At 38.6% G+C, this 12,257-nt stretch overlaps 1 protein-coding gene across 2 annotated transcripts in view; it reads right to left on the bottom strand.

Moving 5' to 3' along the window:
* Klhl14 (kelch like family member 14) overlaps window positions 1-12,257 on the bottom strand; it is a 104,326-nt gene that overhangs the window by 7,130 nt on the left and 84,939 nt on the right. For both annotated transcript variants that reach the window (XM_010641470.2, XM_010641471.1), the window contains exon 5: window positions 5,749-5,827. In XM_010641470.2, the coding sequence (XP_010639772.1) occupies window positions 5,749-5,827 (79 nt within the window). The remainder of the gene's footprint in view (window positions 1-5,748; window positions 5,828-12,257) is intronic.

The following is a 12,257-nucleotide window of genomic DNA, read 5'->3' as shown; positions in this document are numbered from 1 at the left end:
AAAAAAAAAAAAAAAAAAAAAAGGAAAACTGTGTGGAAAGGATGGAGATGAGGGGACAAGTTCTGTGGGAGGCCATGATGTAGGAGTGAGATATGAGACATTAGGGACCTGAATTAGAGCTTTAGTAGAAGGAACAGGAAGAGGTGATGCAAAATATGTGTTATAAGAACAACATGTAAGACTTGTAACTAAAAAGGCATGAGAGGTAAGAAAGAGGTTCAAGGAGGAGTAAAAATTTGGAGTTAGGGTGATTCCATTAAAACTTCAGTAAATCCATGCCCTTTGCTTTATTTTTCTCACTGATTCTATTGGAATACTATAGTTCACAAGAGCAACATAGGGTCTCATACTGAATAAACATAATTGTTAAGTGCCGGCCCCCCCTCCCCGAACATGATTCATGTTGGATGAATTAATGATCACCATAAAAATTGATGCCAAGCTTCTTGTGTAATGTCAATTACAGGTTGAGGAGGTCTAGAGGTTTATAGCAGGCAAGCCTACATTCTTCAGAGATTTTCCAGGTTATGTTTACAGAGGGCAAAAAGCATCCAGGAGTCAGTGCAAAGAGTCTCGACTAAGTTGATTCCTGGCTCTGATTGATTAGTGAGCGGCCTTTGACATGTTACTTAGTGTCTCTCTCATCTCACATTGCTCCTCATTAACATGGGAGTGATGATGGTACCTTCCTCACAAGATATTTGTGAATATATAACTGCTTGTCAATGTGTCCAATATTTTTGCCATTCTCAGGAGCTATCAATTAACATTACCTGGATAAAAAGTTTTAAAAAAAATTGGATATCAAAATATTTGCATGTGAACTTTTCCTAATAGTATGTAAGTGATCATTAAATTCTTTCATGATAGTTTGGATGATTTATTGCCAGATAAGTATAGTATTTATCATAGACGGCAATGTATTCAGTTTTCTTTTTAATTAGTTTTAGAATTGTACTGATAGCCATCATTGATAATTTTAGAGTAATAGTTCAGCTGTTTATTTTTTTTCAAAATTTTCTTGATATATTTCAAAGAAAACGTATTTGTAAGTAGGAAGGAAAATAACAAGCAAGTCAGTCAGATTTCATAAAGTAAGGATTGCTAATGTGGGTCCATGTTTTCTAAGGGGCCCATGAAATCGAAATTGTAAAAAGATGTTATATTTTAAGGCACGTACAAGTTTTGGGAGGATGATGTTCCATGGCTTTTAATCAGACCATCAAGGAAATATCTGATCTAAAAGTTTTAATTTCCAGAAATAGAACAGTAAAAACTCATCTAAATATAAAATTAAGTTTAAAAACAGTTGTAAAATTAAATACAAACAGATGGACAACTCATTTCTTTCATTTCTCTATTTTCCATTGGCTCTCTCATTAAATATGATAGCTCAAAATCATTTTACTCTTGCTTTTACCTTCTCAAGTTGAAAAAAAAAGCACATTTCTAGAAAAATCTGTCCTAAAGTGACAGATATTTCTTTGCAAGCCCTACTAAATAGGTCAGTATGCTTCTTTCATATGGTTCTATGGCAGGTCTGAAATAATAAATGTACTTATTTCACTAACGGACCATCTCTAAATAATTCGGACTATGTGGGTTGGAAGGTGTTAATGGTGAGATGAGTTCTATGCAGTACAACTGTAGAAAATGCCAATCAGTCTACTTCCTATTTCATTGAGATTAGATTATAAGGAATAACAGGAAGCTCTCCTTTGGTAGTATGAATTCCTTTTCTTTACATAACTTTCACATTTTCTTACTTTTTCTGATTAGGTCCCTTCCTCACTGTGACACTGTGTCAGCCTGTCCGGACATGCTATCGTTTAGTCAAGTCATTAAAATGATGATTTTTTGTGTACTCCTAGCTTTATCCACACAGTGTCACTGTTAGGATCTTTATGGGAAAGAATCAGTAGGTTCCACTTCCTTACTGACAGTGCATTTTTATGTAGAAATTCCTGTAGTGAAGATTGTGAATCTTTGCCTTATTCTCTTGCATGCCCAAAGAGAGAATCCCTGAAATGCATTAGAGAAACACTGAATTGTTAATGGTCTGTCAGCAACTGTGAACATTTATTTGTTTGTTCAGGGCTAAAGTTTTACCAGACCAGAGCTCTCTTGGAAACGCTCCTTCCTTTCCTCCCCACATGAAGCATATACTTGGTTTAGGCTATTTTGTGTTTCTTGAAAAGTAAACTCAAGACAATTAAAAATTTCTTAGTGGGATTACACCATGTGTACAGTCTTTTAAATTGTTCATCTTATCTCCTTTCTCCTCTTCCTACTGCCAAAAAAAATATTCAATGTTTCTATATTGAAAAAGTCTAAGAAATATCGTCTACTAATATGAATTAAACCTTGTTTATCTTACATATCTTTACACATTCTTGCTGGCCTTTACGATGATCAGGTTACATCCTAAAGCATGAGACTGAATTATCATAATCTTATCTCAGTTTGGATTGTTGTCTTCTCTTGTCAGGTTAAAAACAACAGATTTTTTCAAACCATGTTATCTCCTATGGTTTCTTGTAAAGCTGTTAGAAACAAGATCTTTAATTTGGGAACATATATTAGCTTTTAGCCTTTCACTCATACTGTAAAAAAGGCTCCATTGTCCCTCTACAAATTGCCTTTTTCTTTTTTCCATCTTTTAAACTAGCTAAGTGGTAAGATCTATGTAAGAATAATACTTAAAATGTCTGTTTTATTGAAAAACATTAAAGTCACCAAAGCACTGATATTGATCCAAGATTTCATTTTTGTTCTCCTTCCTACCGCAGAACCAAATCCTGAATCGAGGACCAAAACAATTCATCAGCATTGCATTTGAACGCATATTTTCACCTAATCATCTGTCAGGAAATTTAAGCTAGCAGGCAGTCAGTAAATTCAGGAACTGACCCATGATGGAGTAAGCCCAGAGGCCATGTGCCCACTTCTCTGCTGGACTGGGAGCGTGCCCAGCAGGTATTATAGTCCTCTGGGAGCTCTAATTAAGTGGACTATCTAAGGAATCTGTCAGGCCAACTCTGTGAGAGTGAGTTATGCTGGATGTGGGTTACAATGTATTTTTATTTTCTATAAGTTTGGTAACTTTGCAGTAAAATTTCTCAGCAGTTTGGCAGCAGCATAATGGGAAGGAGAAGGGGAAGCTTCTAGTCTGACTCATGATCAACATACTGTAAAATGAGCTCACATATTTCAGTAAAGTTCTGAGTGTGTCATACATTTTTGTATTTTTCTTTTATGTTTAACCACCAATTAGTCCACTGATGGTCCTTGCTTTGTTGAATGGAAGCCTAGCAATGACAGAAAAATTCCACTTGAAGTTATGGATTGCTGCCTGGGTCAACCAACCCATAGGAGAGATGGAGCTCGAAGATTGACTGGGCATTTGTGAGATCTGCCTTTTCCCACTCAGCTCTGTAAGGAGCTCTTTATTTGGTCTATCGACTTGATTGTTCTAAATCTAAAAAAAAACTTCTTTTACTAGGGACCTGACATGATATACCATAATGACTTCGAAAGAAACGTTAAACAGTCCATCCTGTCAACGGTGGCTGCCGGGCGCCGACAGACCATGGCAGGTCTTTTTATCAGGTCAATGAGCTGCTAAAAATTGTCTAAGTAGGACCTTGCCATGATAGGCCATAGCGCCTCAGAGGAAGTCATTATAGACTATCAAGTAAACAATACACATTTTTAAAAAAATTACTAATTAGGTTTTGCAGCAATACTTCCCATCCTTAGGGGCTCTACAGTGAGATAATTGACCGCAACGTGAGTTATGCCTCCCCAGCCAAAGGCGTGAAGGTTAATTATCGTGGTGTAGCGCCCCCAGCAAACGGGATCATGGTGATGAGAGGATCACATTGCAGACATATATTGATAGCTATTTTTTAAATACAACTTTTTTGGATGCTTTTGATTAAAGGGCAAAATGATGCCGCTATACTGACAACAACCAGGAAATCCCCCTGCACCCCAAGAAACAGGGTGCTCTGGAGAAAAACACCAGGGAGCTTCTGGTTCAAGAAGTTTGTCAGAATATTTGTCAATAATTATTTCTTGAGATGCCTTTGAATTAGACAGTCCTAAAGTGCCTAATTCCCTAGTGTATTGTCTCATTTTCAGTGTATGGCTTTTAGTCCCCTGAGAATTTTAACATGTTTATAAGAGGTAGATATTGAGCACCTTCAGAACATACAGTCATATTATCTTGTTATAGTAATGTATATTTCTGAATATATGATAAATTCTGAAAAATTTGTTTTTACTCGGAATTTATGATTTAGGGTCTAATTCAATCTCACCATCAATCTACTTAAATATTAGGAGAGCTATTAAGGAGAGGGGTCAAAGCCAGAAAGAGGAAAGAGAAAGAGTGCTGCTGTTTACTCTTAAGTAACTCGATGGAGAAGAACAAATGGTGGGTTGTCACTACCATATTGGAAAATTGCTCAAAAGGATGTCCAGATATCATTTTAGTAGAGTAAAACGTTCAAACTCTAGTATGCTAGTTTGCACATGCATCTAGAGACATAGCTTCATGCCTGAGTGACAGCCAAGACAAACAAAGTGTGTATGAATATAGTAGCCATCTTGTCCTTTGGTAGTGAGGAGACTTGGTGAGATAAATACTCCACACACAAAAAGTGAAATTATACTTTGAAGGATTATTTTAAGTCAATAAATGACCTATTCCTGAAGACATGTGGTGAAGCAAATGAACCTTAGAATTTACTATTAACGTATTACATTTAAATAAATATTTATATCTCCAACTTTACTACTGAATATTAAATTTAATGTTAAATAATTTAATTATTAATATTGAAATTTCTGCATTGAAATGCCTATTATTCTGAGGATGATGTTTTACGAGGTGTTATCCAAAATACCATGAATTTTTGAAATAAAAAATTACAGTAAAAGACATATTGCCATTAATTTCCCTCAAAATACTCCCTCTTACTTCAAACACATCTAGCCTATCATTTTTGCCACTTTCTGAAGCAGTCCCAGAGGTCCTTTCTCCTTAGTGTTTCGTGTATCTTGGTTACCTGGATGTCTTGAATAGCATCAGAATATTTACCTTTAATGGACATTTTAACTTTGGAGAAGAGCCAGAAGTCTCACAATGTCAGGTCTGGTTAAGAAGGTGGATGAGGACACACCATAATGCTTTTAAGAGTCTTTCCATTGGATAGCACTTGGTAGCTGTAGTCACTGTATTTTTTATCATGTTTTCTAAAAACATTTATGAGAGATCACTTCCAGAACTGCTTCAGAAGGTGGCAAGAACGATGGGGTAAACGAGAGGGGAGTATTTCAAGGCCGGTTAATGACAATGTATTTTTTACTGTATGATTTTTTTGCACTTAAATATTCACTGTATATTTTGATCACCTCTTGTTATTGTACTTTTAGGATTTCAGTATTTTATCAATGAGGAGTTCAACCAGTAGAATTACAGCTCTGTTTGTAAAATACAGATCAAAGCATACAAATCACACAAGTTTTTTCTTTCTACATTAGGACAAATAATTGACTTATTTAATTATTTTTCCTCTATTGCATTAACAAGGCAGGTTATTTAAATTGGAGAGGCCAGGTTTTGTATTTTGCTTCTCCTCTTTCGTTGACTCTTAGCTTAGCATTCCTTACCACGTATAATATTATCTAGTGCTTTCTGTAAAGCAGACCCAAATGTTTCACAGACAAGAAATAAATATTTACCTTTCTTGCATAGGAGGAAGTTGAATCCAGCTATTAAATCGGGGATCATACCGACTGACAAAATTCGTACTATGTTTTCCTGTAAAAATACATTTGAGACACTTAAAAATTGTATTCCTTTGTTGATTTGCACAGTTGGCTGTCTTTCTTCCTTCTGTACTTTCTGTCTTCTTCTTCCCCTCCCTCCCTCCCACGCCCCCGCAGTCTTTCTGTTCTCAGGTTTAACAAGCAGATGAATTATGTAGAAGGATTACCCAGCATAGCATGAGAAGTAATCAGTCAGAAGAATGAACATACCACTTTGAATGTTTCCCCCCTTTCACTTTACTGCTTTTGGAATGAGGTATGTAAAAGTAGATCAACCAACCCACAAGCATGTATGTTTCCTAAACTGGTTTTTATCATAGTGTTAGGATAAAACTTTCTGAATTTTGGTGTTTTTATGTTTTAAAAAGAAGTTACTGTCTGTAAATATCAGTTTCAGAGATTGTTTCATGTGCTATCTCTGATTAGACTCTTAAAAACAAACAACAAAAACCCCTCATGTACTCTTTGTTTTTACTGAATAAAACATTTTAAACATTTTTTTTAAAAAGAGAAGTAATGTTCACAGCAAAATAGAAAGCCACAGATTTCCCATATGCTCCTTGCCTGCACACATACCTAATTTTCTCATTCTTAGAACCATTTTCACTGACCCTGGAACCCTACAGAAATAATGCCAATAGCTACAGTAGCAGTCTGAGCAGTCAGCTTTGTGCCCTGCAAGTCGTGTGAGCTTTGTGTGTTTGTCTGGGGGAAGCACAGCTGTTGTGATGGCTGCACAAGCAAATTTGCTGAACGGGGAAGCATGAGCCTTCCGAGCTGCTTAACCAGCTTATTCCCTCTAGTGAGCCTCAGAAGCACTGAGTCTCCACAGTACTAAAATGCATCTTATTTTGCATACATATTGACACCAAAGCAAGAAATGGAAGCAAAAGAGTACATTATATTTTCCACGTGGCACCCGAGATGGTAGTTATGGCAGGCATCTGAGGCCTTGACTCTGAAAGGCTGCCTTTGTTCATATATGTGTGGCTAAACATTCAGACATGAGTAGCAGCTTCGTCATGCGAGTAAATAGTGTGGGTGTGAGAGTGTCTGTTTGTGTGTGTGTGCACACGCATGTGCTCAAATACATACTGAGCATCTACTATGTGTTACCTGTTTAGGTTCTGGACATGTACTGGTATACAAGAAAGACAAGATCCCTGCCATTGTAAAAAATAATGTAATGCCAAGTAGAGAATGATAAAGCCAGGAGTGGCAGAGAGGAGGCCAGTTGGAGTAGTTGGTCACCTGCTTAGAGATGTTTTTTGCAAGATATACATATATCTGTAAAATGGGACTCACAGGAAGTGGCGCAAGCAGGTATAAGATCCCTTGGTTGGTGATGAGTTCTGAAACAGCAATGCCGGGGTGACTGGGTGGAGAGTTGTCATAGTTCAGGACACGGTGTGCCTCGTGGATTGATTTAGGATTTTGTATTTTGTTATAAGAAGAATAGGAAGCCACCGAAGGGTGGCAATGCAGGAACATGTCTCATTTGTCCCTCTGGCTGGTGTGGGAAGAAAAGTGAATAGAAGGCCACTGTAGAAGCAGAGGTACTGTTAGGCTGATGATGGTTTGAATGAAGTTGGAGGTGGTAAGATACGGTTATATTTGAATGCACTGTACAGGCCAAGCAGGGATTGGATATGGGTAGGAAAAAAAGGTGGGCCATTAAGGTCAGCTGCCAAGTATTTAGCCACAGTAATCAAGGGGAAGATCATGCCATTCATGGGTAGGAAAGAGCGGGTACGTGTAGGCTAGAAGCTAGGGGTGGAGAGAAGTTATGAGCTCTGTTTCATACTTAACCTAGAGAGACCTATAGAGTTTCAAATAGGAAGCATCTGGTAGGCTACTGGCTAAGTGAGGCTACAGGTGCAAATTTTGGAGTCATTAGTTCAGAGCTATTGTTTAAATCCATGCAACTAGATAAAAGCACTTTAAAGAGAGGGTATGGAATTAGAAGATAATGGGTCCTGAGAATGACCCCTGCGATAGAAGAAGAAAAACCAACAAAGGGAAGAAGTTTTCAGAAAAGCAGGATGTTTTAAAAGCCAGGTCAAAAAAAAAAAAAAAAAAAAGGGGCTGAGCGACTAAGACTTGACCATAGGATTTGGTGATCTGAAGGGCACTGATGACCTTGACAAATGTTTCGGGGAATTGGTAGGGGTGAAAGCCAGAGTGGGGGCTACTCAGGAGAGACTAAGATTCAAGAAAACAGAAGTAAGAGGATAGGAAATGCTTCTCAGGACTTCTGCAGTCAAAAGAAGATTATAGCTAGAAGATGTAGCACTGAAGGAAAGGCTTAAATCCGTAAATACTGAAAAGTGAGCAGGCATGAAGGAGTGAGAAACAGACGTCAGATTGGACAAGAATGGCATAGAGAGTAGCAGTGAAAGTGAGTGAATGCATTTGATGACAGCGAGATGGAGCCTTTGCTTTCCGATTGCTTCTATTCTCATTTCACTAAGAAGCAAGAATATCAACTGAGAAAGAGAGTTGGGATTTTGGAGAAGGAGGCATTAGAGGAGAAAGAAAAAGTGAAATAGTTATATCGGGGGTTGCCTTAGTGCACTGACCATGGAAATTTGGTGGGGAAGCCTAGCAGTTAGCAGTGGTTGTCTAGTTTTCTTTAAGTTTACATGCTCAGAAGCATGGGAGAAGTGGAAGAGAGTTGGATTTATCCAGGACTAGCACTGCCAGGCAAGTACAGAGGAAAGAGACCGTGTGTGTGTGTGTGTGTGTGTGTGTGTGTGTGTGTGGATATTGAGGCTGCAGGTGCACACACAGAGTGACAATAGGACAGGTAGTCATGGAATCTAAGTTCAGCGAGGATGGTGGTGAGGTACGAGGGGCTGATGGATAGTGAAGTGGTGGTCACGTGAAGGAAGTGGTATTACCAGGAAAATTGTGGCAGGCTCCACATAAAAGACAGAAGGTGGCATAGTCTGAAAATAATCTTCCAAAGTTCCTGGGATTTTAAGCATGTGGGAGTATTGGTGAAGAAGTAGGAGAAAAGCTACTGGTCTTTAATAACATGAAGTATGTGGGGAAAGGAGAGAAACCAGCCCATTTTAGAAAGGATGGCTGGGAAAGCTCAGAAAATATCATGGCTTTGAGTAGAAAGGAAATTCACTAAACCGTTCAGAGGAGAGTGTAACAATTATGCGATTTTGCTGATATGGGCTCAGGAGTTCTAGAGACCATATAGGAGAGTGGAATGGTCAAGTTGCATGTTAAAATTAGTTTTATCTGGAAATACACAGGAAGAGATAAGAGTACTAGGAGGTAAGGATTACCAGAAGGCTTGGATTCCTCATAAGGAGGCCCCACATCATGGAATGATTGTCTCGAGTTGGATTAAGAATGAACTTATAATCATTTTCCTTGTAGGAAAAATATCATTTCTTTTGTGGTACCGGGGATTGAACTTGGGGCCTTGTGCTTGCGAGGCTGACAGCAGAACCACTGAGCCTAAGCCCTGGCCCAAAAATATCATTCTTGATAGTCAAGTTCCAAGAGGAATTCTCAAATGCATCTGAAGACTAGTCATGTTCATAGGAGGGTAGAATATATTCCTCATGATAAGAATGCTTCTTTATGAAGTCTGGTTTGCTATTTCCATATGAAAGAGGACGTATGCCTCCTATCAGTAACTGGGCAGAGACTGCTTTCCTGTGCTAAGCAGCAGTGGTAGGAACAAGTCGTGTTCACTTCTGGATATAATGCTGATGGCCTTGGCTCAGAGAAAAGGTTCACACAGTCTGGTGTTATATGGATGTGAAATGAGGAAAAGGTTTCCAGAGGCAGGGCCAGAAGTCAGAAGGAGAGACAGGGATAGAGGACGAGCATTCAAAGGTGGTAAAGCAGGAATAGAGAGGATAATGAACCTTAGAAAGAGGGTGTTGAGTGGAACAAGGGAGGTGAGATGAAACGGGTTATTCAGTCCTTCCTCACGTCAACCACTGAGACTTTCCCAGCAGCTTGACAGTGATGGCATTTACAGCAGAATTGTAGATTATCCTCCACACATTCTATTTCTTCTTATCCTTTGCATTTTCTTTCGGACTACTCCTTTACTTTTGAGATCTGCGGAAGCCATTGTTGACGAGCATTTGCGTGATATGGCGCATGAGTCAGGAGCAGTAATTTCCAGCCAGTGATCGAGGGGAAAGAAGTGGGAAGGAAAGAATTCTCTCATCAGCAGTTATTTGGGGAGTCAGTCATTAGTAAGTGACAAATGGAAATTGGGTTCCTGTAGGTGGGGCACTGATAGAACATTTACATATTTATTTGAATATTATAATACATTCCTGTCAGTAATGGCACAGAATTGATATTTACAATGCTCCTGAGTAAGGAGACTTCTATATGTATCTGCTTATGCTTCCAGTAACTAATATGTTTCCTGACTTCAAATTTTGGTCTGGCAATCAAGATTGTCAATAAATAAAATTGCAAATTTGTTCAGTGGCACATATTTGTGTTTTATCAGCAAGTATTGAAACTCATAATTTTGTATTTCATTCACAGACACACATTTCAGTGAATATTTTAATAAGAACTAAAATTTGCTTTAATATTTCATCTTTGGAACTGACATGAATATCATGCTTGAATACATGTATTTGAAATTTTTTTACCCTGTGAACAGTTATATTGAAACATGTTATAGATTGTTATTTTTTATACATTTTGGTATTAATTTCATGAAATATGTGAACATCTCATATTTCTGAGATGGTTGAGTCCTTTCATGGATTTCTAAATGTGGAATGAGAAGGAATTCTTGAAAGTGGGAGCCACTTTTGTGGTTATACACTGATTTAATTCAAATGATCAACGGCAAAAACATGATTGCTCCTGCTATGGTTGACCAGATGGATGGAGTAGCAATGTAATATAGTTGTTGAAGACTAAGGCTGTGGAGTCAGACGGACCTAGATGGAGATCATTCAGCTTCTTGTAAGCTGTATCCTGGCTAGTTACGTAATCTTTTTAGGCTTAGTCTCTTGATAGTAAAATGTAAGCTCTTACAGAACACAGCTCACAAGACAGTTGTGAAGATTAAATGAAATGATGCAGGCATGTGCTTAGTAAAGTTTCTGGCTAAAATGATGAACACTCTAGTAAATACTGCCAGTAATACTCCAGAAGTCTACTGTGCTTGACCAGATAGATGGAATATGAAGCCCTATGAAAAAAAGTTATGGGGTTGTGGCAGATTCTCTCAGTATTTAGTCCAGATCTCCTTATAGGGAATGTGTCCCACTCCCTAGCTGTAGTGTTGGCTGCTCCTGGTCATGGCTGTGTCCCTTCAGCTGAACAGGCCATCTTGCCGTCCATCCACCCTCATCCTCCTCCTGGAGAAGACTTTAGCCAAAGACTGCCTGATTGATATGGGACACCAAAGGCCAACTTACTTGCCTTGGGGACAGCCAATCCTTTCTATTTAGGAGAGCCACGTCAGTGGTTCATCTGGGCAAAGGGCCCAGATCTATGCTAAATGACATCAAGTGCCAAAAAAGTCTGGGATAGAATGACACAGCTTTCCATGTGGACATTTCCAAAATTAGAAAAGGAAGCAAAGAGAGAGAGAAAGAGAGAGAGAGAGAGAGAGAGAGAGAGAGAGAGAGAGAGAGAGAGCGCCATCAGGTCTATATTGAGACTAAGAGTATAATTAAAACAAAAGCTTTGATAAAATTTAACTCTGGGCTTTCTAGTGGTAAAAGCAAAGAGCAGAGGCATAGTCAGGCACACAATTAGCATGAGTGATCATTATTTTAAAAACAGATGAGAAAAAAAAAATCCCAAAAAACAAAAACAAAAAAACATACGATGCTTCAGCACTTTGCTTTGGCAAGAATTTATCACGTGAGTCTGTACATGGAGCACACCGAGCTCTGACGGTGAATCGCATCCCTACAGTCAGGGCAGGTGTGGGTCTTCAGGAGTCTTCTCTTAGCATAGTCATGCAGGGCTTCAAATCCAATTGCCGCTTCTCTCCGAGGTGAGTGGAGGAAAATCAGCAGAGTCCAATGGTAGAGTTTTATGAGGAGTTTGCATTAGCGCCAGAGTAAAAATCTTGATCCTCAGAACTTTAAAGAATATGTTCTTTAAACTCTGCCCTATCTCCCACCCAGTTCTCTTGGATGTGTTTTTGATCTGAAGTTGAAGGGCAAGCAGGTACAGGTCATTTTGGGGGGCTAATCATGAGGAGCAAGTTTTTCTGAATAACTGACTAAGGTAAGATTTTTAGGAATGAGAGATTCATAGTGTTTTTGAAAAACTGAGTTGGACCAAGACTGGATATTTTAGCAGAGACTCAGGCCACTTAGGAAGTTGTAGTTTGAATTAGGACTTCTCAACCTTCAAACATGTCATGTTTTAGCGTTGAGCTGGCCTTCTGAAAGAATGTTCTG

This window comes from Fukomys damarensis, unplaced genomic scaffold (genome assembly GCF_012274545.1).
Source record: "Fukomys damarensis isolate Sample0158 unplaced genomic scaffold, DMR_v1.0_HiC HiC_scaffold_30, whole genome shotgun sequence".
NCBI lineage: Eukaryota > Metazoa > Chordata > Mammalia > Rodentia > Bathyergidae > Fukomys > Fukomys damarensis.
The sequence above is the reverse complement of the archived record's forward strand: the minus strand, read 5'-3'. Positions and strand labels throughout refer to the sequence as shown.